The sequence below is a fragment of the Solea senegalensis genome, linkage group LG3, assembly GCF_019176455.1.
Source record: "Solea senegalensis isolate Sse05_10M linkage group LG3, IFAPA_SoseM_1, whole genome shotgun sequence".
Classification (NCBI taxonomy): domain Eukaryota; kingdom Metazoa; phylum Chordata; class Actinopteri; order Pleuronectiformes; family Soleidae; genus Solea; species Solea senegalensis.
The window spans coordinates 4,637,875-4,665,821 of NC_058023.1; the positions used below are offsets into that span (position 1 = coordinate 4,637,875).

Genomic DNA, 27,947 nt, shown 5'->3' on the forward strand with positions numbered 1-27,947 from the left:
GAGCATAAATATAGTCTCTTTGTTGTAGCGCTGAAACAATTACTCAATTAATCAATAACTAAATTAAATTAACTATTTTTATAAACGGTTTGAAGCTTTTTTTCCTGATTAAAACAAGATTTCTGATCGTTTCAGCTTCTCAAAATGTGAATATATTCTTTAATTCTTTGCTCCATAGAACAAAGATTTTCTTTGCAGCCGACAACAAATTTCACTCCCAACTGTATTATCTGCGTGTGCTTGTCCAAATTTGACATATTTAGTAGCATTTTTGGACGTGACTTGTGTGTTACAAGTCTGGTTTTAGCCCGATGAACGCAACGATTTTCTTTTTTGGGTCGTGTGAACGCAGCAATATTTACTTTTGGCGGGGATTGCAGGAATCCCTTTGCTACGTAAAGTAAGTAGCCTGTCACCAGGCAGAGATGGTTTCATGTTCTCTTGTTTTGTCAGTTGGGTTCATTTGTATTAAGGGGGGTTTCATCCACTTGACTATTACTGTGCCAGTGTTGTACGACTCCTGGAGCATTCAAATTGATTTGATTGAAAGTGTAAGTGCAGCAGCAGCAGCAGCAGGAACTGTGCTTCACCTTGGTAACCAGACTGCATTTATTAGCCTCGATCAAATCTGTATTTTATTCATGCGCATGTCTCATTGCTCCGTTGTCTGGTAACAAGCACAACAAAAAATGTGTCAGGAGCAGAGGAACAGGTTTCTGCATATTTTTTTTCTGCAGTGTGTTCACTTAGACCCGGGTCATTAAACACGTACAGTACATTATGTATTTATGTCAGAATCGGAATACTTTTACACGTTTATGGATGAAATTGTGTGTGTTTCATTGGCTCCTTCAGAGTTATACAACAAAATGTTTAAATTACAAGTTAAATGTATAGATATTTGTGTCTTAATTCGCCATTTTCTACCAATTTGTGCACAAAAACTACTACTAAATACATTATAGATGTGATGTATTATTTTAATCTCGTTAGTGTGCTTTTATATAAACGTATTTACCTCTTAATCATGTTGTTTACATTCGCAGTTAAACGTTCTATTAATACCACAGAGTTTCCAGAAGATTATTTCACTGTATTCCACACCAAGCTGAGAGATAATATTCTTTAAAAAGAACCCAGAAAGCTAAAAATCAAAACAAATATACAGAAAAAACTCAAAAACCGTTTGGACTGAAATACAAGAATCTGATCCTGCCAATGAAACTTTTAAAAAGGACATTTATCTCAGTTGTTTTGACATTTTCGGCCCATGAATCACTGAGTAAAGCCAGAAAATAATCGTTATTTGTGGGTAAAGGAGTAAAATGTGAATTTGAAAAAGTCTGTACACTCAAATTAAAAATCTAAATCTGTTCGAGTGTTTTTATAAATAATTAACCATAAAAGTTCTGACTTTTCAGTATCTGTAAAGAGATTTTTTTTTCATCATTAAGAAGAATCCACTAAAATGTAAAAATTTCTAGTTTGTGAACGATTTTGAATAAATATCTGCTGCAATTACAATTATTTTGACTGAAATTGATGAGATATGATTTAAACATAGTTTAAATGATTTTTGGTGATATTTTTGCAAATCTGTAACAAACTGATGTTTTCTTCAGTCTGAATATTATGTGTAAACTGTAGGGCAGGACAAAATTATATGGAAATAGATTTGCGTCAATACATTCAAACAACACTTTTTAAGAAGCAAACAAAAATGAACCACACAATCAAAAATACACACATTGAAAATAAAATATCAATTTAACAGATTTTGAAAATAACACTTCAATAACACATTTTGATTTTGTGTGGTTACTCTTTGTTTGCTTAGTTCATAAAGTGTTGCTATTTATTGTTGGAGATTTTTGCGCCACCCGTGATTTAAAAAAATGAGAAAAATTTCGATTCATTGTACTTAAATTGATCAAATAAATCGACAGACTAATCCACGATGGAAAATAATCATTATTGAACACAATGCATTAAAGGGAGTTTCCAAGCAGTAAAGCTGAGCAACTTTACAACAGGAAATTAAAAAAAAAGGGAACTTGGCAGCAGATCACAGTTGAGAATCTGCCAAAAGTGAGTTTTGGCATCAGCATATGTGTCTCACAGAGAAAAAGTCAGATGAGTGCAGGCGCTCGGCGGCAGGCAGTGAGGGAAGATGGCAGGAAGAATGGCAGAAGAAGAAGAATTAAGAAGAGGGAGAAAAGGGGGTGAAAAGACTGAAATTTGATCTATTAATAGAGCAGCTCTGGTTCTTGAGCTTTAATTCCACCCGTGAGGTTTTAAATAAGAGTGGTGTCTCCTCTGTTTTGTGTCCCTGTCTCTTCTTTAGTCGCACAGAAAGAGAGATGGCGCAGTGGTGGAGGTTTTCATGAGGGAAATTTTGTCAAGTGAACAGGATTGAGCGCACGTCTCCGTGCGGAACACGTCTCGAGGGGAACGTCTACCGATTTCTGTCAAGACGATTGTGACAGTGACGCACACAGGTAGAGAGAGAGAGAGCACGGGAACAAAAAGGAACAAAAAAAACGAGCAGTTGAACTCAGCCAAAGGCTCCGGAGAGGAACACGGCTAAAAATAAAAAAATACAACATCAGTGCAAGTGCGCAACAGACGCACCGAGTGTTCCCAAACATTTATGCACACACTGACGTTACAAAACCACCCAGCACAACACAGAATACACTTCATGTGCACTTTTACTACACTACATTTCCTCTATCTTTGTGAATAGCAAATAAAATCAGAAGAAGAGTTGGTATTATGGTCTGTATTTATATAGAGCTTTTCTAGTCTTCATGAGCTGCTTTACACTACAGGTTTCACCCATTCACATGCAAGTGTCTTGAAAGGACACTTATAGACGAGCAGTGCCAGGAATTGAACCCACAGCCTTCCATTTGAAAGACAACTCACCCTACCACTGATCCACCATGCCTCAAACCTTACTACTCACTTTTTTAATACTTTTACTTTAAAACTTATATTACTGTTGATACTTTGGGGGTTCACTTGGCATTGCAGCAGTTTTGGTAACGTGACTAATGTTCCCGTATCATCTTTTTGTCATTTTTCACTTTTTTAGTACCATAATTCACATGTTTTCCTAACTTAAAATGTCATAAATATGTTATTTGTGTTGTTGAAAATAGGTCTTCTTTTTTTAACGTTATTAACGTGTGTGTTTTTTTTTAACGTTTTACATCGCTCATGTCTTTGTAAGATTAGAAATATTTTGTTTCCTCTTCACCATCATTGGTCCATATATGTTTACAGATATGAACCAAATGGTGGTTTACAGACACACGGTTCCACCAGTGTAGGGGCTGCAAAAATTCCCATGGAACATTTAGAATATTTCCAAAATTAGCCAAACTTAAGCTCCCAATCCTGTGGAAATTTGATGGGGGGTATTCACCACAAATGTGTACGTTTAAGAACCTAAAATCTACAATATTAAAGAATGTTGGGGGTTTTTTTTATATTAATCACAATAATATCATGAATTGGAATTATTCTATAGAGTTAAAGAGAATCCGCAGCCAATTTCAGTCACCCTGAAGAGTACAGAGTTCAAAACCCAACCCCATTTATAACTCGCTTTCCTCTCCAGTCTCACGGTGAACACATGAATTCTCCCGGGCTCCACTTGAACACACACGTGTCCAGACGTCTTTTTTTACCCTGCAAGCTCGTCTGAACCGGTCCTATCTCTGCCGTGCAGCCAGGGAGGGGCTTACCCCCGCTCTGTCAAGATAGCACTAGACCCAAGCCACAATTACACTTAAGACACCGCCCTCCCCCGTCGCCGCGCAGCTCCACCCTGTAGCCGCTGCCGTTATCTGGCGTCAGAATCAATGCAAACACAAAACAGGAAATACACTGGGATCCTTAAATGATTTTAAAAAACAAAAACAACTCATGGAGCTTTTTCAATTCCTGCACTGCTTTTTCCTCGTGGCGTCCAGTCGATGGCAGTTAATCACTCCTTGTGTGTATGTGTGTGCGTCGTCTAACGAGAGAGGAGAGGTACGGGGAGAAACGGTGGGGAAGGGGGGAGAGACAGCGTGACAGGACGCCAAAGAAATCACTAACTGTGGGGAGGAATAAAGACGGGGGGGAAGATCTATTGTTGTGAAAGTAAAATTTCTATAGTCGACACTTTTTTGGACCTGATATGGAGAAGCTTCTTCTCCCGTGCAATTGCATCGTTTCATATCCAGTCGCCGCTCCAACCTTTTCTCGAATGTTCAAATTGTCTTCGCAGATGTACGTACGTTGTAACAGCAGCTGTTATCTCCTTCCATCTCTGGGTTTTTTTTTGTTTTTGGCCATATGTTATGCCGCGGGCAATCGCCTCGAACAACGTCTGAGTCGGGGGTTTGTTTTAAGACCCTGTTAGACTTTTGTCTCCGCACCGTTTTTGACATGATTCTTGCAGAGGTGGCAAAAAAAAAAGGGGGGTGGGTGGTGTTCAGAGTTTGTTGTGAGGACGGTACAAAATTTATTTTACACCCAATCTACAACAGGAGCAGCCCCTCATTTTGTCTTGGCTGGTCAGGAATCCTCCGACTCTCGCTCAGTGTCCCATTTACTCTCCTCCGTGTTTGTTTGTTTGTGTCGCCTTTATGCTAATTCTGTGACAAGTGGAAGAACCCAAAATGCAGATTAAGGGTCTACCTACATTGCTTTGTTTTTTTTTCCCCAGACATACCGATCATTACTAGTTTATGAGGCTGAAAACAGAATTTGGAACTGACACTGCATACATTTACAACCAAAAATGGCTTCAATGTTAATGTTTATCAGTAAGGAACTGTCCTCTTCTGAGCTACGAACAAGAATATATAAGCATTTATACACCTTTAACTCTTTTTCCCCTCTTGGATGTTTGGTAACAGATTGTCAGTTTAAGACGCGGCTCAAGACCAAAATGTCCCGCAGGAAAAGATGGCAGCGGAGCCATGGTAGTGCACTTTTGGCGCTTTTCCACTACGCAGTTCCAGCTTTTCCATTAGTGATAGTTTTTTTTTGTTTTTTAGTAGTAGGTGCTCTGGTGAGGTTCCAAGCCGAGCTGAGCCTATACTGAGCCACCGATAGGTCAACCAGCATCGTCACAGGAAGAGTCATGAGCGCGGCATCCGACATCCGTGAGCCAAATTGCTACCCGTTCAGTCGTATATTAATTCAGCTCCGGTCATGCAGGAAGTACTGAACGATTTTTAATCAACTGATTCTAATGATTCTCAAGTCACTAGTTTGTGCGTATAAAACCACATCATTCCAGTTTCACGTCTGCAGTGCAGTGCAATTATTTACATTTGAAGACGGCGTCTCAGGGAGACAACTTCGTCAAAATTGTGGACACTTTGTCCTTTTCTGTAGGAACCAAAGTGCCCCTTCCCCACTGTCACAGAAGTGAAATGTTGTTTTGAGCCTTACAGTGTTTTCAAAAATCGACCGATTGACGTGATTGCGATAGTATTTGAAAACAGACTCTCCAGAATCTCTGTAAGTGTGGATTCCCCAGAATCCATTACAATACAAAAAATTAAATGCACTGAAAGAGAAAATATAGGTATTTTGGCTAAACACTTCAGGTTTGGACTGTGTGCTGAAGTCAAAGATGGTGCCCTGCTTGTTGGCCGCCTGTGCAGCCGGTAGGGTTGGAGTAATTTTAGTGCCCTCTGACCCTAAAAAAAAATAATTCACTGGAAATATAATTACCAGAAAATAAATGCATCTTCACACGTCATTATTAAAGCTTTGAAATCATGTTCATGATTATTGTTGAAATAAAGCTGCAAATACCAGATGCATACACACCCATTCACACATACCACTTAGTACATTCCAACACACACAAACAAACACATAAAAAAAACAAACATAACCAAGATCTTATCTGTGTGCTAGAGGATTAGGGCCACATAAGTATAAATAAAAAAGTGTAAAAATTAATAGCATGAATTGGAATTAAAAATCAGAATTCTGAGAATAAATTCAGAACTCTGAGTTTAAAGTCAGTATTTTACATAAAAGTCAGAACTGAGATTAAAGTCACAACTGAGATTAAATTCAGAATTCTGAGATTAAAGAAAGTATTTGACATTAAAGTTAGAAAACCAGAATTCTGAGATTAAAGTCAGAATTCTGAGAATAAAGTCAGAGCTCTGAGATTAGAGTCAAAAAGTCGGAACTCTAAGAACAATTCAGAATTCTGGTATTAAAGTCAAAATTCTGAGAACAATTCAGAATTCTGAGATTAAAGTCAGTATTCATAGATTAAATTATTCTCAGAATTCATGTCGTTTTATTATTTTAGTTGATTTCTTTCAAAACATCTGACCCAAATACTCTTCCGTATATCTGAAACAGCTGTGAATTTAAAAAGGAAGCTGCAAAAAAAACAAAAACAACATAAACCTGAGCTCAATAACCTTCTGCAGCAACAGCAGCAGCAGCAAAAAACATTCTGACATGTTGGATAAAACCATCAGAACTTTGGCTGAGAACGACCAGGAAAAAAAAAATCAACAACCTGACAATGCACTCATTTCACAGCGGCCTGGACAGTCTGAATGAGCAGCGGAGCCAAAAAGCCATGGTGAAGACATTCTCACATGTGGGGTGAAACGAAACAACCCAACCAGGTCTGGACAAGAGTAAAAATAGACGTCGTTTTTGTCTTTTTCCTGACAAATACCGGGCAATTTGATCAACAGCAACACTTTGTTCAAGCATGAAACAGAAAAACTACCAGAGGAAAACTAATCAACATTTTACTGATCAGACAAGCACTCAATTAATCGAGAAAACGATCAACAGATGAATTGATGATAAAAATAATCATTAGAGTTTCTTTATATTGTGTTTTCAGCTTCATTGATGTGTACACTTTCTGAGTTTCTTTGCTTCTTATAACAAACAAATCGCTCATAACTGAATGAATTGGTTTTTGGTCAAAAAAGAGATCTAAGAACGTCATTTCAAGGTTGGACAACATTTTCAGACAAGACAACGAATCAATAAATCAACAGACTGATCGATTATAAAAACAGCTGAATGAGAGGCAACCAGTTTCTACTGTGCTCGTTTTCGAAAATAAGTGGACACTGGAAGAAAGTACTGTAAATCGCTGACATCATTTCAGACACCAAGGAAGAACCTGGTTGTGAGTTTTACCACAATCCAGCCGGTAGTGCCACAGTATAAGACTTCAGAGAGTCACGACAGCGGCCGTCCACATTACATCGAGTCTGAACAACGGGAGGGATCGGATTCCTTCATCGCTTATCATCCACTCTCATCTCTTCATTCACGCCTCCATTAATGTGACTCCTGTGACTCTCACATGACGACCGAGTGCCTCTCATGTGACGCCAAGGTGTGAATATCACACAAAAGGTTAAGTGGCGGAGAAATCTCTCTCTCTCTCTCTACCCACCACCATACTGTAACTCCTCCAGCTGATGGGCTTATTTTCAAAAAATAACGTATTTGATTCCATGGATAAGCGGAGATTTACACGCCCCGGAGTCCCAGAGTTTTTGCCAGAGAGGCGTTCAGTCCACACGGAGACATCGTTTTAGGAAACGTGAAGCGGTATTTTTTAAAAACACTTTGTTTTGGAGGAACAAACCACATCAACGCTTTTGTAGCGTAAATACATCGCAACATGTATCGAAGAGGGGTGGAGGAAAAAATGTTGATTCTTAATTGATTCACCAACGTCCAGATTCCGATTATTTCAATTTTAAATTATCTAAAATAGACGGATACGAAAAAGGCGGAACCCTGGGGTGCAGCTCGCCGTCACCGGGACACTTTATGGGGAGCACATAACAAAAAAAGTATGGAGCCGAGGTACAGCGGCGCCATTTCACCGAAACAGAAGTCACGGCCATGGATAGTGATCATGGACGTCTGTCTATTGTACGTCACTGAAAGTGTGCATTATGTTACGTGTGGTCCAAACAATTGTAATGAATGAATGAATGAATGAGAGTCCCATGGGTGCTAATGTTGTTGAGCTGTTAAAAAATATTGCACGTAAAAGCCCGAATAATTTTACATTTTGTCTTAAAATACGTGAATAGTGATTCAAGATAGTAGTTCCTGACAAGGCAGTTGGAACTTTCCCGTTTACACATTTCATTTAGTTTAATAAATGCAGAACAGAAAGGAGTTAAACTGTCGCCTCTCTTTACAAATGCACAGTTGTTAAAAATAGCAGCGAGTAGGTGGCGAGTGATCACGCAGCGAGACAAAGACAGATTGAAAGTGCGTCAATAATCGTTTTATGAATCGAATCGCGAGGCACCTTAAGATTCCCACGCCTAGCGTGACAGCATAGCCTCTGTCGGGGCGGCAAATCGCGATCACAAGGTTGAAGGAAATGTCCTGTTCTAGTGCGTCATTACCAGGAGCACCAAGAGATTCAACGCCACATCTTTGTCCCAGCAGCTGGTCTGAAAATCAATAAGGTGTTTTCCCCCCATTATAGTTGCACAGGTAATTTCTGTTACAGCCCAGTGCCTCGCGTTCCAATGACAGGCATGTACTTCTGAGTTCTCTGTGTATATGTGTGTGTGTCATATAAGGCACATGAGACACACACACACACACAGCCTCTGCACTGGGACTGGACTCGATAATCAATTCCCCTCCATCGCCTCAGGGCGGCTACCACCACAGATGGAATGTAATTGTCAGGGAAATACTTGTGTGTGTGTGTGTGAGCGCCATGGCAATCACTTAGCTGTTTATAAAAAAAAGATGGATTAAACACACAATATCTTTCGCTATGACTGTGAGCAAGTGTGCAAGCAGACACGGACACAATCCAACATCGTTTGACCCTCCGCGGTTGATTTTTATGACGCTAATGTCCATAAATAGGAGAGCGTTCGCCGGTTAACAACTGGGACTTGTCCAAATCATGATGCTAAATGGTTCTGATAAGGCACTTATTTTCACCAGTGGTGCGTGAATGTCACGGTTGCTGGAGCTAGAGCAGCGGCGACCACAAAGTCTCGCGCGCTCGTCGCCGCTGAGAGACGTGTGCCAGGGTTGTCGTTCGGTTATTGGGTCTCGATGCAAATACGCCACTGAGATCATTCACAGCCTGTCAGACAGTCACAGCTGGCAGTGAATTTGTGCCAAAGGGGAGAGAGCGGCGAGGAAATGATGGCTGTTGTAGTACGCCCTGTATGTAAGAGTCTGTGTCTGTGAACACGGCCTCTGACTTCGTGAAGAATCGAGGTTAAAAAGAAAAAACACAGGAAAAACAGCAGCCACAGTCAGGCTTCGAGGTTTTAGTAGACTTTGAAACACATGGCTACACAGGTGGACACTTGTCCATCTACTCGGGATGGGAATCAAGAACCAGCACTAATTGGTTGTTAACACAAAAACGCAAAGGGTGGCATTTGGAGATCTTCCCACACTGGGACTCGTTTCCAAAATCACTGTTTCGGGGCAAAATGCCAAAATGCCGTTTCCGTGCCGTTGTGGATGAAACACCGATGCGATAAAAAAATCTGGCAGATTCACCGAGACTTATCTCCGCAGCCCCTAAATTGGTACCTGTTCCTCATCGTTTAGTGCCCAACCAATCACTTCAGGTGATACAATCAAGATGGAATTAGACTTGTGTCAATATTTTCAATACTTTTCACGAAGCAAGCAAACCATCAAAAACGAACCACAAAATCAAAATACAAATTATTTTTATCTGTTTGAAAATGCAATTTTTGTTTGCAATGACCAGAATTTTGGCCCTCTGAGATAAACATGGCGTCTAAAAAGTTGCGAAATTCAAAACCAACTCAGTGTATGGTCGACTGGATATGTAAAAACACGAGTGGCGGCCACTTCGCTTGTGAAAGGAAAGGAAACAAGGATGCAAAACAGCATGCTAACAGGAGCACGCTACATACAAAGCACAATTACAGCTAGTCGGATCTAGTCTCTGGGATTAAAGGAGAGATTAACTCTTCTGTGACCATTCCTGTCATCGCCGAGGGGATTTAGCATTCGTACTTCTCATTGGCGTAACTCCTAGACTGTTGGCGATATCTAGAAAATTAAAAAAATACAAAGTGTTGGGTATAGGTCTTATTCCTAGATCTCGACGTGACACACAGAAGAATCCAATGTCAGACCAGTAAGTCAAACGCAGAGCGAGGGCTGCTTCATAAATCTGGGGCAGTTGGGTGTGTTTGACATTCAGGAAAGCCTTCATTGCCGTTAGAGAAGGACGTCTAGTGACTGAATGGCTGTTTAACTAGCTTACCTATCCTACGACTGCTGTGTTCACGGTTTGGATCAGCTCGCTGGCTGGTTGACAAAGTAATGATCGAAACACACCGACAGACTCACAAACTCCCCACATGAGAGTCAACACAACAAAACCTGACAGCTTGACAAGCCAGGATTTTTTGCCTGCACAGTAAAATAACATAACAATCAGACGTTTATGCAATGCAGCACTGACTGGAAATTCCACCTATAATGGCACTGAGGTCCTTGCTCTCCCACATAAAAAAGAAAAAAAGAAAATCAATAACCCACAATGATTAAGCTCGACGTGGCGTATTGGCTGTAAAAGATCCGGCCAAGTTCACAGAGACAATACATGACTTTTGTTGAACGTCAGCAGCAGGAGCAGCAGCAGAGGCCTGTGAGGGAGGAGGAGTTGACGGATGTGAGGCAGCTGAGCCGGAGCATCCATCAAACATCTGCGAGCTTGTGCCGACAAAGCCACTTTTCCCAGAAACTTCAGCACATTCTGGCCCCGGTCGTTCTCCCATTTTTAATGCACGCATTTATCTGAGCAGTGTTTCCGCCACTTTTATCATGGCTCAGTGTAATTCCAATGAGTTCTTCTGTGGGGAACATTGATTTTACTAATAAGCCGATAATCAGCAGTTGACGTTGAATTTTTTTTGCCCCTACATTGATCTGATTTTCTTTTTCCCTCCACGCGATTAGTCGATAACCAGTTATTGGGAAAACAAAACAGTCTGGCCGATTAATCGGTTATAAGAGTGGGCAATTAATTCTGTGTCGGGAAATGGGAGTTCACCTTGTTCCATTTGAGAAATTGGCTGTATCTCAGCCTCGCCATTGTTAGCAATACCAGTTGATAGCGATGCTCTACGTGCTATTCTGCGGACCGAAACAGTGGAGCAACACGTCTATGTTAAAATATGTTACAAAAATAAATGGTAGCCACAGAAGTGCTAAATAAAATAGAAGCGCTACTAAATGTACAAGAAATGGTGTTTGTACGGGTTGCTCCGACTTTCCGAGATGGAAATCCGAGTTCCGACTAGACATGGAACTAATTAGTAATCGATTAATAACCATGTCTGCACTGCAGTTCAATTATACACAGGATTCTCAATGAAAATAATACTAAATATTAAGTATGTGAATCAAAAATTTGAATTTTAGCAACATTTATCAAGATTCTGAAAACAAGAAGCATCATTTGCTGGTCAAATTAACTGTTCAATTGGAAAATCAGTCTCCCTGTAGATGACACAGTGCATAAACACGCAGAATTATCAGCCACTTCACAAGGAAAACCAAATTCAACCTCGAGGAATATCTCTGCTTTTGCTGATTCTGCTCCAAACTCGCGCACCTGCATGTGTCGTGTGAGGAATGTGCCCACAAAAATAAAAGCCACAGAAGCTGCCTCAGGAGAAAATATGATGCTGCATGTGCGATTGTTCTCACAAACACCATCTGTGAGCTTTTACAACATACCGTCTACCCTCTTTTCTCTTTTTTTTGACTCTCTAGAAAAACGAGGAGGGCACAGAATGTACTTCATAAGGCTGAAAACTCAATTAGAGGTGTTGCTTTTGTCGCACGTTTCGTCATTTCCTGTCTCTACGTCCAAAAAAAACCTGCTGGAGGTGTTTGTCACTGAGTCAGAACGCGGGATGATATTGATGTAATATGAATGAATGGATGGATGAAGGCCATCAGCGGATGGAGCGTGAGAAAGTTTGCTTTTCTTAGCTTCTGTTTCCATAATAACTTAGATTAGCAGTGAAGTTAGTGGTTATGCATGTCAATATACTAAACTTAATATCACACGTAATATCTTCAGGTATAAATGGACAAATAGTGATTTCCAGAGATTGTCCTGAAACCAACGTTTTCATTCAAATGTCTGTTGTGATGCGTAGCGAGGGTAGGAGAACACTACGTATGTACATGTAAGGGGCGTGGCTGACCAGCTAAACTGGCTTGTAGGCTCGGAGAAAAGCGGTCGGCTTTATTAAATAGCGTTCGTAAGGCAACATAAAAATAATATATAAAATACCGGTATGGCGATATTGTCTCAAGTACATCTCTTTCAAAAATATACCGGTATAACTCCTACTACTCTTATATTGCTCATCGTTATTGTGGTCAAGACCACATTAACAAGACCAAAACACTAGTCGGTTTTCATGAATGCGTCTGGGACATAGTAACGTTAGTATTAATCACCATTATTTTGACATGCTAGAGAGAAAAATTTCCATGCGGACGGCTCCTAATATTCACAGTACAGATTTTAAATCAGCATGACGTTAAATTTGCGTCTTTTAACCTACGGCACACTACAGGATAATTTGGCCAGATAATCTGTACAAAACAGCCTAAAATTTGAAAGCACCTCTGTTTATCAAAAGGGCCACAATGGGATGAGAATGTGGCCAATGATCTACCTAATCTAGTGTGGGGCGGGGCTTAACGTGACAGAGCTCCTACACAATCTCTGCAAGAGAGAGAGAGGGGTTTTTAACTAAGAAAATAAATCTTTGCTGTTCAAACCCCTCAGGCCTGTGCAATCTTCCGACTGTCTTGTTCTCAGCCAGTTAGTGTGAAGGAACAGATAGAGCACAGAGGACCAATACATTATGTCTATACACACACACACACACACACACACACACACACACACACGGTGTACTCACAGTCAAGGTGTTTCTTCTTGGGTCCACTGACTTCATGCGTGGTGGCTTTGCACACAGCTTTGCTGATGGCCGAGCCGGTCATGCTGTGCTGTGCTGCGGCGATCCGGTCTGTGATGGACTGGCCTGACATCTTCTCAGTTATGTATTTCTCTCGCTCTTATTTGCTTCTCCTACAAATAAAAACAAAACGCACAAATAACGATCCGATCAATGGATCAACTCCCCGTCGGGACACAAGTCAACGTGACTTCACTGTCAAGTGCAGGTAAAGGTTCAGTGATCAGAGGCCCCACTGTTTGAGTCCAATTTTCTTTCCAGGCTGCGTAGAAAAATAGCAGTAATGTCACTGGAAAAGAGAGAAAAAACGGCAGGTGTGAGAGTTTCTCAAGCTGGTGACTTTTGATTTACTGGCAAAAAAAGACACCGATAGTTCCTTGCCAAAAAGGGAAAAAAATTGAATTTTGGCCTATATTTGTTTGTTTTATTGACTTAAATCAACACTGCAGGATTCAAATTTGCTTAATGATTCTTATTTTTGAACGCTGAATTTCAAAACACTATTAACAGCCGCTTTAGCAACAGCTTACTTCTAGTATTGTTTTCAAATCGCGATTAAATCGCTCTATTTTCCGACTGTTTGGCGTTCTACACCAATTTTTTGAAAATCAAAACAGAAACTTTAGACAATTTTGACTCTAAGAGAAAACCTTGAGTATATTTCACAATAAATGTTGAGCTGAAGCCTGTTTTCCTGTTTTTACATCGTTCATTAAAATCGCGATGGCAATATAGGTTTGCAATTCGATTTTTAACCAAATCAATCTGTGATTTTAACGGTTTTGGCACTGGTTTAATTCCACTCACTAACTATCTAGCAAACATAAAAGTACTACGACTTAATCTAACGTGAGCTAGGTCTGTGTTAGCTAATGATTCCGTTGTAGCGCTGGAACCAGGAAATCGTCCCGCTGTGGAATCTGTAAACACTGGAGACACTAACTTTCTGGCCACAAATAAACATAGCTAACTGTTTTGATTTCTTTTAAAACGCAGATGATTTGGTTTTAAATGTCACCAAACAGGGGGGAAATAGTCCAAAAAAGGTCCACGATATACGGAAAACTGATATTAAATGATAATCCGTGTGTGAAATCACAGCTTGGGAGAACAGCAACAACAATCTCGACAATCCAAAAAAAAAAAAAGGTTCCGAGTTCCGCCTCCACGTCAACTTGTTAGCCTGTTAGCTTAGCGGTCACTGGCGGCTCCGGAAAGTGTGCGTTAAACCCGACGTCGGATGTAAAAAGTCACCAAAAACGGAGAAGGACATTGTTTGGAGGTGACACGGGGGTGGCGGGTGACTGACAGCCGGGACAGGTGCAGTTTCTTCCGGGGGGGAGAAGTGTCGCGAGGAGCGACGGGTGTGTTAGCTAGCGGGGGTACGCTAACCCAGCGCAGGCAGGCGGCCGGAGAGCGGGCGAGCAGCGGCGGTGCGAGCGAAGACAAGCGCCCCGCCGACGGAGCCACTAAGTTTAGGGGGGGATGACAATTCCCTCCGCTCCGTAGTTTCCTCTCGCGGTGCTTGGGCTTAGTTGGTGCTGTCCTGCGGCTGCTGGCTCCACACAAGCGGCGTTTATTTGTTCTTTTTATACCCCTTTTCTCTCTCTCTTTCTCTCCACCGTCCGTCCGTCCGTCCGCTCCGGTGCCGCTGTCTGTGAGGGAAGTCTCGCCAGTGACTGACTGCCTCCCGATTCTCTACCGGACAAAATGGCAGCGTAAAAAAATCAGCTGATCTCACTACTGTGCTGCGTTCGCGTGCCTTTGATAGGCTCGGAATTTTAGAACGTAAGAACTCCTCAGAAGGCAGAAGATGTGATTTAAACAGCAGTGTTGTAAAGTAACAAAGTACAAATACTTTGTTACTGCACTTCAGTACAGAATTCACAGATTTGTACTTAACTTTGTTATTTATATTTCTAGTAACTTTTACTCCACTACATTTCCTGCTAACTATACTTGTTAAATAAGAGAGAGTTCGTATCTTACCAGAAAATGACTTTGGTGGAAGTTGAAATCACTTTTTATAATATTACTTTAATACAAGTCTTTAAGTATATGACATGTTCTGTACTTAAATATCGAAAGTCATTTTCTGATATAAAGTGTACTTACGTTTTAGTAAAAGTATTAAAAATGTGAGGGTTAAGGATAGAACTATGGTGGATCAGTGGTAGGGTGAGTTGTCTTTCAGCTGGAAGGCTGTGGGTTATGGCTCTGCTGGTCTATGTGTGTCCTTGAGCAAGACACTAATGCAGCGTGTGATTGGGCGAATGCATGAAAACTGTAGTGTAAAGCAACTCATCAAGACTAGAAAAGCTCTATATAAATACAGTTTTAACCCATTCACACGGAGATAAGTGTCTTGCTCAAGGACACACATAAGACCAGCAGGTCCTGGAATTGAAGCGGTGAACCAAAAAAGAAACGAAAATGACTTTTGAGTTTATTTCCCACAGGCCCTGAACGCCTCTCGGTCCTATTGGTCCAGAGCGGAGGAGCGAGTGTTGCCTTTAAGGTGTCATGGTTTAAATTGTAGCGGAATCTGTGAAACAATCGTATTAAATTACACGGTTTTTTGCTCCAAAACTGTTTTTTCTGCCACAATGAAACAAGGAAATTACTTAAATCTTTGCAGTATTCCTTTAATTTTTAAGTTTTTTTTGTCCACGACTGAAGAAAAAGGGGCGAGTTTAAGGTGGAATTAAATGATTCTTCAGACACCGTGTCCTTGTTTGACTCCGGACTGTGTGGAACACGGTGTGCTGGATAGTCCGTGAATATGAATCACATACAGTCCTTTATGTTTCCATGTCATGTGTTTTATTCCGTTGAATCAAACATTAAAACTGTGATTTAAGTGTTTCATCACATGGTCTTTGTGTGTGTGTGTGTGTGTGTGTGTGTATGTGTGTGTGAGCAGCAGGTGCAGGTGACCTCTAATGACCTCTCTCTTCACGTTAAAGTCTTATGTTGACATTTTTCTCTTGAATGTTTCGATTTTTCTGATATTAAATTATTATTTCAGCTCTTGTGTTTTTATATTTTGTAGAGTTTGTTGTTGACAGGTGATGCTGTACACTTAACTCCTTCACCATCTTACCTACCTCCTTTACTAATTTCCTTCCTTTCTGCATTTCTTCATCCCTCATACCTATTTACTTTCCCACCTAGCAACCTTCTGTCCTTTTTTCCATCCTTCCACTATCATTCCCTACCTACCTTCCTTCATTCATTTGTCCCTACCCACCTACTTTCCTTCCTTCCTTCCTTCCTTCCTCCCTCCCAGCCTTCCTTCCTACTTTACTTGTTCCTTCCCTACCTACCTAGTTTCCGTCCTTCTTTCTTTTCTCCTTCCCTACCTTCCTTCCTTCTTTCCTCACTCACTCCTTACCTTCGCTCGTTCCTTCGTTCTTTCCTTCCTCCCAGCATTCCTTCTTTATTTCCTTGCTCCTTCCCTACCTACCTTCTGTCCTTCTTTCCTCACTCCTTCCCTACCTACCTTCCTTCTGTCTGTCTTTCCTCACTCCCTCCCTACCTTCCTTCTTTCCTTGTTCCTTCCCTATCTTTTATCCTCACTCCTTCCTTCCTTCCTTGCTTCCTTCCTTCTTTCCTCGCTCATTCCCTACCTTCGTTCCTTCCTACCTACCTACCTTCCTTCTGTTCTCACTCACTCCCTACCTTTTTCCGTTCCTGTGTATAATCTATATGTTCTGTGTATAATCTATATGTTCTGTACATAATCTATATGTTCTGTGTATAATCTATATGGTCTGTATATAATCTATATGTTCTGTGTATAATCTATATGTTCTGTATATAATCTACATGGTCTGTATATAATCTATATGTTCTGTACATAATCTATATGGTCTGTATATAATCTATATGTTCTGTGTATAATCTATATGGTCTGTATATAATCTATATCTTCTGTGTATAATCTATATGTTCTGTGTATAATCTATATGTTCTGTGTATAATCTATATGTGTGTATAATCTATATGTTCTGTGTATAATCTATGGTCTGTATGTAATTGGCCTGTGTATAATCTATATGTTCTGTATATAATCTATATGTTCTGTGTATAATCTATATGTTCTGTGTATAATCTATATGTTCTGTGTATAATCTATATGTTCTGTGTATAATCTATATGGTCTGTATGTAATCTATGTGGCCTGTGTATAATCTATATGTTCTGTATATAATCTATATGGTCTGTATATAATCTATGTGGTCTGTGTATAATCTATATCTATATGTTCTGTGTATAATCTATATGGTCTGTATGTAATCTATGTGGTCTATGTATAATCTATATGTTCTGTGTATAATCTATATGGTCTGTATGTAATCTATGTGGTCTATGTATAATCTATATGTTCTGTGTATAATCGATATGGTCTGTATATAATCTATATGTTCTGTGTATAATCTATATGTTCTGTATGTCACTGCAGAACATACACTGAGATGAAAATATATTCAGTAGTTGCAGCACTGGACTAAATCAACTGCCTCATCACTGTTGTTGTTGTTAAAAAATGTGACTTCAGTTTCTTGTGAAATCTCACGAGATTGAACTAAAATGACAAACATGTGAGTGATGCTCATGAAGCTCAGACAGACTGATGATGTCCGCAGGGTCACACGTGAATCATGTCATTGTAAGTGAAGAGCGCCCTCCACAGGAGACAGGGTGAAATCACACCCACGCTCTGAAAACATGTGATCTGACTTTAGAGTCCGGTGGTGCCATCTGCAGGCCAAAAGCGTGAACTTAGGTCCTATTTCCATGGCAACTCCATTGCATGTGTGGATGCAGGGAGACCCCGTAACCCATGGCAACAGCTGCTGTCAATCACAGGATGAGTTGTTTTTTTAAATCATAAAAATCTGTTAAAATAAGTTAAAGGTAAATAAAAATGTACATTTATTTATTTATGTACAGAAAATAAATGAGAATTGGTCAAATGTGTGGCATTTTTTTTGTATCAGGTTCATGTGGACGGACACATTTGTCTTCATTTTGTATTGTCCTGCCTGTGTCCCTCCTTCATATCCACCTTCTTACCTACCTCCATTTTTCTTCCTTTCTCCATCCCTTCATACCTATATTATTACCTTCCTTCCTCCTCCCTCGCTCTCAACCTATACCTACCTACACACCTACCTTCCTTCCTTCCTCGCTACCTGCCTTCTTGTTCCCTCCCTCCCTGCCTTCCTTCTTCCCTTGCTCGCTACCTACCGATCTGTCTACCAAGCCTTCCTTTCCTACATCCCATTGTTCTTTTCATCCTTCCTCCCTCGCTCTCTCTCTACCTACCTACCTACACACCTACATTCCTTCCTACCTGCCTTACCTTACCTGCCTTCCGTCTTCCCTTGCTCCCTCCCTCCCTTCCTTGATTCCTTCGTTCCTTACTCCTTTGTTACTTCCTTATTTCCTCGCTCTTTTCCCCACCTACCTACCTACCTTCCTTCCTTCTTTCTTTTCTTGCTCCCTTCCTTTCTTTCCTGTACCTACTTTCCTTCTTTCTCTGTCCCTCCCTAACTAGCAACCTACCTTCCACCCTACCTTCCTAACCCTATCATCAGGTCTTAACCCTGAAAAAACCCTCTAAAGTTGTGACGACCAGATAACATTAGTCTTGTCATTTTTTAGTTATTTTAATGCAAAAAAAGGTTACATATTATATCTTTAAGGCAAGTTGTAGCTGACAGAAGATCCATGTTTATGCTGACGATGCCGTGATCTACAGTTCAGCGTTGATGATGGACGTTTTCCACCAAAACCTGCGAATGAAAGGAAAAGTCCATCCGACTGAGGACTTCACAGTTCACACGATCATAACCTGAGCCTCCGGCTCGACGGCGCCGGTGCCTGTGATGGGCTGACAGCAGCCCTCGCTGATGTGTCTGAGGACCCAGGCGTAGACGGCGGTGGACAGGACGACGGCGAAGGCAAGCAGCAGGAGGCTGACGACGCACTGAGGATTGACGCTGAGCAACGTGGAGAGGGACGAGGACGCCGAGACGTCGCCGAGTCTGTGGCCTGGAAACAGAAGACGAGGATTCATGACCTCACACGTGAAGTTTCTCCTGGTCCTCTCATCCAAGACGAGGAGAAGCTTCACCAGGTGATCATGAAACATGTTTATTTGGCTTGTTTAAGTCAGTAAGTGTGCCCTACCCTACCTACCTACCTTATTTCCTTCTGTCCTCCCTTCCTTTCCTGTATCTACTTTCCTTCCTTCTTCTGTCCCTCCCCACATACCCACCTAGCAACCTACTTACCTTCCTTCCTTCATTCACCTACCTACCTACCTCCCTTTAGTCACTTCCTTTAAATCAAAATACCCTTTTATTGTCATACATTTTCATAACTATGTGTCACTTTATTGGCGTTTTTATTCATTTATTCATTTGATGACTTTCCACTTGTTTTGTAGCTCTGTTTTTTGAAAACATGCCATGTGAATAAATGTGATTATAATAATTCATGGTATAGTTTGTTTTCTATACGCCAAAGAAACTAGAGTTTCATTCCGTAAATGTGAAGTAATGATAATAATAATACAAGATCCAGATAAAAGGAAGACTTTATAAGGTACACCTGTTTGACTGCTAATAAAGTGTTGTTGTTTTTAAATGTTACATATAATTTATAGTTATTTATGACAGAAATGAATCATGACCTTAGGATTTGGGTGAAATGAGACACTTATTGATTGATGTGTGTGCTCATGTCAAGGATCCACTCGCCTGAGCTCAAGTGGAGAAGAGTCATCATCATCATCATCAGCAGCAGCAGAGAGACGGCGCTCTTCACCCCAGTGACCATCTTCTCGCACACATCTCACCTCGGCTTCAACGCAAAAGAAAAACAAAATCACCCACTCATTCATCGTCTGCGGCTCAATAAAACACAGAAAATGATTTAAAAAAAAAAGATAAATATTAACTGGACAAATGTCCTTTATTCTCATATGGAAAAACATGACTTACTGTTTAATTCCCTCCAGTGCAACGAAGTCATTTAGAATGGAGGATTTAAATGACAAAAAAATGACAAGAAAAACTGTCTGAAAATATGAAAACATGAGCTTCAACTACGAAAACTTCAATGAAATTGGAATAAATATAAATAAAAAAAAAACCCACAATCCAATGTATGAAAAGAGTAAATATGGTAACAAAACAAACAAACATCTAATTAACAGGTTATACACGAGCTGAACTCTGCAAAGAAGGAGAACAGACGCTTTGGAAAACAAGAGAAATACTTCTTTTTTTTAAAAAAAAAAAAAAAAGAGAAGAAAATACAGAAAAATGAAATAGATTTGTGTCTCTTTTTGTCAACTTACACAAGAAAATGAGAGGTAGTCCGAGAGTCTAAGGTGTCGCTCCTTCACTGGCGTCCTGCATGTGTCTCCACAACAAAACACAAACAAACAAACACAAAAAAATATTCCTTCCAGAGGAATAAAGGGAATACAAAATGACCTCAGTGAAGACGTTTCTCAGCAGGAGGAGGAGCCACAGTCTGATGACGATGATGACGATGACGAAGATGAAGATAATGATAGTATATGTGAGGATTAGCAGATACTTTGTTACAAAGCAGGAATCTCCATGGAAACCAGAGGTTTCAATGAGGGTTAATGAGCGAGAGAGAGCGCGAGAGAGAAAGAGAGAGAGAGATAGAGAGGGAGAGAGAGAGGAGGATGAATGATACTGTATATATATATATATGTATCTATATATATGTGTACATAGATACATACAGGATGTACGTACATACATACATATATGTATACATAGTATAATATATATATATACATATATGCATGTATGTATATGTCTATACATACTATACAGTATATATATACGTATATATGTGTGTGGGTATTTGTAGGGGCCAAAAATGCATATTTGGTCTGTTTGTTTATTGTTTATTTTGAAAGGTCACTCATACTGTTTTTTGGTCATGTCACTTCCGTTTTTTTTGATTGACACATGGGTGTGGTTTAATCTATACACCTGGGCACTCGGACGGGCGGTGGGTAAGAGAGAAAGGGGGTTAGTGGCGTTCCTGATTTATATTTTCTGTTTACCGTCAAATCGTCAAAATGTCAAAATAACCAAGAATAAATCGTCAAACAATAAACATCACTGGACTTGGATTCATTTGAATGACGCGTAACTGCCTGGAGCCCACCTAAGCCTCTTAGCGACCTTTTATAGGAAAACTGTCGCTACAGTATTACTAATGTTGTGGGGACCTAAAAATTGTTTACATAGTCACAGTTTTAAGGTTAGGTTGAGGTTAGGTTGAGGTTAGGGTCAGGGTTAGGATTAGGCCAGTAGTTATTGTGCTTAAGGTTAGAGTAAGTCTCCAGGAAATGAATGTAAGTCAATGCAATGTCCCCTCAAGTCATGAATGTCCAACGTGTGTGTGTGTGTATAAAATGCTGCACAATCAACATGTCATGTCTGAGCTCAAACACCAGGGGGCGGAAGTATATAAAAAAATCTACTGTATTACTTGGTTGTTGTATACAGTACAAATATTCCAAATTGTCTTCAATTTGAAACAGAATCATTACTTTGTTTCTACTTATTTAATTTTTCCTTCGACTCAACCGAACATGGTCGACGGCAATGACTGAGCAAAATGATGTACTAACTTATAATTAGCTCAATAAATACAATTTTATTTAACTTTTTTTATATTTCAAAATAATTGGTTGAAAACGCAAACTTATACAAATACTTAAGTATACTTATTCAAATTTATACAAACACACATACACAAAACCGCCCAACATTTACATGATTTCATATAAAGCATCAGTACATTAAGAATAAGTGAAGAGGACGCACACATGTTCATATTCTGGTTTTAATTTAGAGGCAAAACATTAGAATTATAATTTAAAAACGCACAAAAATGTCTCTAAAAACCTCTTATAAATGCTCACGTTTGAATCACAGGACGTATGTTACAGATTTAAAGCGCACGTTTATGAATATACAACCACTTTTACAACAGTTTTTCCATCTGTTTTTGTCACACGTGAAGGTTGACTTATATACAAATTACCCAATAATGTGTTCAGTGGACATGGATCTTGTCCGTGTGCAACGGACAAGATTAGCATGCTAGTTAGCAAACCAAGCTATACTGCTAACATTAGCCACATGTTCACTTCTGTGGACAACACATTAAAAGGTTCCCGGATGTAACATTTAGGAGGAAATAGAATAAAAAATGTGATTAAATTTGATAATATATTTGTTTAAAATATTATCGTAAATGGGAGTGACATCACCCTCCGAGTCGGGCTGAAATTGTTAGCCATTGTAAGCAATACCAGTCAATAACAGCGCTCTACGTGGTATATGCACAACTTAGCTACATGTTTACGTTTAAAGTACTACGTGTACGACTGATTTACCGTGGAACAGTATACGACAGAAGTGACGTTAGCGGTAAAAGTCGCAGTTTTCGTATAACGGCAGCCATTTTAGAATTCTTCCTCGGGGTACGTTTTTTAGCCGTGACCTCACAAATTCCGAGTTCCGACTACAAATGGAACGCAGAACGGGTGTGTTTACATGTATTTTAGCTAAGAGCCTTGCTTTACAGCGGCCTCCATTTTGTTTCTACAGAAGCCCAAATGGACAAACCAGCCACAGCATGTTTTGATAGTATATTCAATTTCAATTTCTGTTCCTCACAAATGTTGCACATTAAACCTTTGACGACCAGTTAGTTTGACTGGAGAATATTCATTTTATGAATAAAACTATCTTTTGAGGGAAAAATAAAGACGATTTTAACTTAATTTCTTTTACAAAAATAAACAATACTCAATATTAGTATAAATTGAAGTCTTTAAAAAAGAAAAATTCCACTTGTTTATAACAAGTTTAATCCCGTTTTTTTTTTCTACACGGGCAAAGAAGTCCTTCAGTCACTGTCCCTCTGTTTTCTCAGTGAGGGACATCCAGAACATCCACTGAGTCCTTTCTCCTTGGTGTTGTAATCGAAGTGTGGCAGAACGAGAACGCTGCCCGCCGCCGCCGCGCCGCCCGCTTCATTCGAGGCTCGCTCGTCCTCCACAGACATGATGTTTTTCACCAGACACGTGATGGCCGCATCGATGTTGGTGTTGTCCTGCAGGGGGAGGACAGACATTGTCACACTGTTCTCGGTCAAACAAAAAAAAAAGGTAAGGTCACTTTCAAACAAGTTACCTTGGCGGAGGTTTCAAACCAGCCGACGAATCCATAATCCCTGGAAAAGTTCTCCAGTTTGGGCAGTTTGGGGCACAGACCATTAGGGCGCTGGTCGCACTTGTTGGCCAATAGAACGGCTGGAACCGGCTTCCCGTTGCTCTGTGCGACCTGAGGGTACGAGATAGAGATCGTTCATCTCATCAGGTCGAGAAAAGGTCGTCCTTGCCTCTAACTCTGGTACCAACAGGCAGACCTTTAAAGACCACTCTGATCACGTACCATATAGCAGAGCAATATTTCTGAGTTTCCTCCAGGTACCACTAGAGGAAGCTCACGTACCACGCTTTGAGAGCCACGGCTTTAGATATTTATGCTATTTAAAGGGACAGTTGTATGAGGTATTGGCATATTATCGACACGTAAAAAAAACATTTCTATGGGAAACAGATTGGAGAAAACTATTCCTGGATCATCTTAAGGACATGTTCACCACTTTTTCTTGCTGTTAGTTTGTGTTTTTGGACTGGTAGTGGAAGTTGGTAAACTGGTCACTCCATGCACCAAAGTCCATAGAGAAAATCAGCGATTTTCAGATCATGGCAACACAGGGGTTCTTGATCCACTGCTGCCGCCATCAGTAAGTTCAAATGTGTTATTTTGCAAAATTCTGTGTTTGAAACTCTTTGTTCAGATTTAACTCAGTGACAAAAACTAACCAAACGGGGAGCAGTAGACCAGCAGCTCCTGTGTCCCTGTGTGCTAAAAACATTGATTTTCTCTATGGGCTTTGGTGTGGGAGAGCAAGCGGCATAAAATGTCCAACAACAGAATAAATCAATAAGACAATAAATCAATAAGACAGTTCAAGACAGTTTACCTTTGAGTCCAGGTCTCCTTTCCATTTGAGGACAGCCTGAAATGTGGACAGTCTGGTCATGTCGAAGACGACAAGGGCCCCGACAGCTTCTCTGTAGTACACACGGGTCATGTTACCATAGCGCTCTTGCCCTATTAGAGACAAAAAAAAGTTTTTAAAGGTCTAATTCAACTAACACTTCAAGAGAAAGCTGAATTAGCCACAGATGTGACCAGCGACATGTGACGTGGGCCATGTTGTTGTCACATGTCACGTTCTGCCTGAGCACAGGTCATCTGGGGCTTCATGGAACTTGATTAAGTACCTGAGAAATGTTCTTGTCTGTTAAATTAAACTCTATTAATGGTCAGCTGAGAAAACAGAGACAAGGGAACCTTGTTTGTTCACACTGCTCTGCACTCATTGTGATGTTTACATCAAATTTGCTCCTGCGGCTAATATTGATTTCATTACTATTTATTCAGCAAAACAAATACACTACGGCTGCAACAAACAATTATTTTCACGGTCGATTAATCTGTTGATTATTTCCTCTTGATTGAAAAAATGTTGATTGGTGTTTCTCAAACCTGGAAACGATGATGTTCTCAAAGGTCTTGTTTTGTCCACAAACCAAAAACTATTCATTTCTTTGTTACATGGAGCAATGGAACCAGAAGATATTCACATTTAAGAGCTTAAAAATCAGAAAACTTGTTTTGATTTCTTTAAAAAAAACACTCCCACCTATTAACTATTCATCAAAATAGTTGACTATGACTTATTAATCGAGTAATTATACAGGTGTCTCCTTTTTTGAGCACTATTTCCTTTATAAAATGACAAACCAAACCTTGTTAGTTCCTGTAGCGCAAGTTGAAAATATTCACATATAAAAGCAAAAAAATGAAGCATAAAATACTCACAGGATTAAAAAAAGATGTTTGATATGAGCTGCTTATATATACTGTTCATGTACTGTACAAGTCCAAAACTTTAAACTGCCGTCATTTCAGCAGGAAAGAAGCTAACGTTAGCGAGAGAAAGGAAGTTAGCTAAAAGTTAGCCGAACAACATCACTGCCGGCAAATTTAGGTTAGGTATGTGACATTAATGTGAAATAGTAGATTTAATTCTGTGTTTTTGTTTGTTGTTTTCTGTAAAACACTGTTAACTCACTTTAAAACACTGTTAACTCACGAAATGAGCTCGTTTTATTCAGCTACCAAACAGACAGATGTTGATAGCAGTGGGGTATTTGCACAGTCATGGTGCAGTTTTTAAGCTCCAAACTGCGCAAATGAAAAAAACTAATGAGAAGCTAATGTAAATGTTTGTTTTTAACTGTATGTGTTTGTTTATGGAGCAGAGTGTGGAGTTAGTTCTCAGCAGAGCAGGTTTTAAACACTGTTGATGAGGAATGTTGCTAACAGTCTGTGTTTGGAGTTTTAAGGTGAGGATGAATTTAGATATGTGTCATGACATACACACAATTGCAGACCATTATTACAAGACAAATTTACATATTTGAAAACAAATGTCAAAAGTTGCAATTTACATTTTTGTAAGTGTTTTATGTTTTGAGGACCTTCATAGACATAATGCATTCCCTAGCTCCTTACCCTTACCTTAACCATCACAACTAAGTTCCTAATCCTAACCCTTAACCTAAACCTAACCTAAACACAATCCTAACACTCACACTAAAACCAGGTCTTAACCCTGAAAAAGCCCTTTAAAGATGTGAAGACCAGACAAAATGTCCTCAATCCTTATAGTTTATATCAGCTACAAATACACAAACACACACATTCTCATATTTATGTCCAAGACCTACATTGACCTACTTTTGTTGTGGTAAATTTTAAGCTAAATCAAGCATTTTTAAGCCGATAATTAAATAGCGTAACCTGTTAATGTTTGTTATTGAACCAGTGGCAAATAAATTAAACTACAATAAAATGACCTAAAGCACTTGATATTTTGACTTTTTTGTGATTGTAACCTGAGGGAAAGACTTGAACTTCATCCAGATTAAAATCTTTTAATGACTGAACGTGGAGCCTGAGCTGAACCATCGCCATGTCCATGCAAATACCGGCTCTTATCAGCAGCAGTCAAGCTGTGCTCAACGGCCACAAGCGAGAGGAGCAGGAAGATAAACTAGGCCGTGTGTGCGTGTGTGTTTCTCCTTCCAAAAATCATGTGCATTCAAATTAGGCGTCATTACAGAAGATACCGTGCCCTCACAGAGCGTCTCTTTCACAGCAGCTAATGTGATGGGCAGTGCGACGCATTAAGCGGATATATACTCAGCAAGAACTTCACATCAGACCACATTTTTTCCGAGCGACCACTTCTCGTTTCTCATGCACAGTCACAGGGCAGTGGACAAGTTTGAAAAAGATGGTGTGAGATGTTTTAACTCCTGTTTGACATGAGTCAGCTGTCTTAATTTTCCCGTACGTATGTTTGTATAATAATATAATCACTTTAAAATAAAAAATATGTTTGGTTTTCATAGCCTTTGAATCAGCCTTTATATGTATTTTAAATAAAGGCAACTCATTAAAGTTTGCCAAAAATTTGATTCATACTAATGGATGTGGCAAAGTGGCTCAGTGGCACCCCCCTAATGTTAAGCACCGAACCCAGTTCGTCCAAATTCTTTTGGCAAATAAAAGGTAAAAAAAAACTCTCAACATCTAAATGTTGTAGTCATTTGTGGTCGATTTTACGTCCCTTTGCATCACTTTTCAATTAAAAATGTCGATTCAAGCTCAAAGTTAGCATTTCAATTGTTTTTTTTTTGCACAACAGAAGTACATTTTATATGGTAATTAACCTATACAACATCTTCATGAGTGAAAAGTTATTAAGTACAATATTTGCCACTGTAACATTATTTATTTTTTCAGTTAATATCTATAAGAGGGTTCCCCCGTTTTCCCTCGAGCCCCCACCTGACCCATGAAATGTCTATGCATGCCACTGCTATTGTAACACTTTTTATCGCCATATGCAGCAGTTTTATTCGTAAATTCTTCCACGTACCTGCGATGTCCCACAGCTGCAGCCGCAGCACAGACTTGTTGTCCCAGCTGAGGACCTTGAGGGCGAAGTCCACGCCGATGGTGGCGCGGTAATGCTGGGAGAAGACCTGGTTCACGTAGCGCTTGATGATGGACGTTTTCCCGACACCGAGGTCGCCGATGACCAGCACTTTGAGCAGCCGCTCCTGCTGCTGCATGCTGCTGCGTAAAAAGCCGCTGGCACACTGGTCACTCACGTCTCCAATTACGCGCTGCGCATGAAGGAGGGTCGCAGGGTTTGACCACAGAGTCTGGATTCACATATGAAAGCTGCTGCTGATTCAAAATATGAAGCTTTAAGTCTTGAATGAGCAGCTTAATGATCGATTACGCACGATTTACGCAGCTAAAATCGCAATTTACGCACTGAAAACGACAACAAAAGCCGTGTTTACAACTTTAGGTACTTTTAACTTAAACAATTCCGAGTTGACAACGAATCCTGGTGGTTTAAATAAAGTCCGAGACAAAAAAAAAACGAACTATTGTGGTTCAGTATCAGCGCAAAACAGAAGAAAGAGTGGATCTTTAAACAGCTGCTGAGACAAATTAAAAAACAAACACAAAACAACAACGTGGAAGAGTTTTAGGTCTGTTTACCCTGAAGTGTGTTTGATCTGCTTCATCATCTCAGTTTGTTTGGTTTTGTACCCGCGGAGGAAAAACTGAGACACAAGCAGAAGTTTGACAGTAACTA

General features: G+C 40.0%; 2 protein-coding genes across 7 annotated transcripts in view; both read right to left on the minus strand.

Moving 5' to 3' along the window:
- The window catches only part of si:ch211-200p22.4 (phosphatidylinositol-binding clathrin assembly protein), a 74,640-nt gene extending 60,449 nt beyond the window's left edge, over positions 1-14,191 (minus strand). For all 3 annotated transcript variants that reach the window (XM_044020317.1, XM_044020316.1, XM_044020315.1), the window contains exon 1: positions 12,996-14,191. In XM_044020317.1, coding sequence (XP_043876252.1) covers positions 12,996-13,125 — 130 coding nt within the window. In that variant the 5' untranslated portion in view covers positions 13,126-14,191. The remainder of the gene's footprint in view (positions 1-12,995) is intronic.
- Positions 14,192-21,946: 7,755 nt separating this feature from the next.
- zgc:162171 (uncharacterized protein LOC565931 homolog) lies at positions 21,947-27,934 on the minus strand. 4 transcript variants are annotated; one of them, XM_044021752.1, is made up of 5 exons: positions 27,851-27,934; positions 27,213-27,501; positions 24,180-24,310; positions 23,321-23,470; positions 21,947-23,240 (listed from the first exon to the last, which is right to left on the minus strand). In XM_044021752.1, exons 2-5 carry the CDS (start codon positions 27,406-27,408, stop codon positions 23,034-23,036), a joined length of 684 nt encoding a protein of 227 aa, XP_043877687.1. In that variant the 5' UTR covers positions 27,409-27,501; positions 27,851-27,934; the 3' UTR covers positions 21,947-23,033. The 4 variants fall into 4 exon arrangements, with proteins under 4 accessions (XP_043877687.1, XP_043877688.1, XP_043877686.1 ...); XM_044021753.1 differs by having other exon boundaries at positions 27,213-27,462; positions 27,851-27,932; XM_044021751.1 differs by having other exon boundaries at positions 27,213-27,523; positions 27,851-27,932.
- Positions 27,935-27,947: the final 13 nt, after the last annotated feature.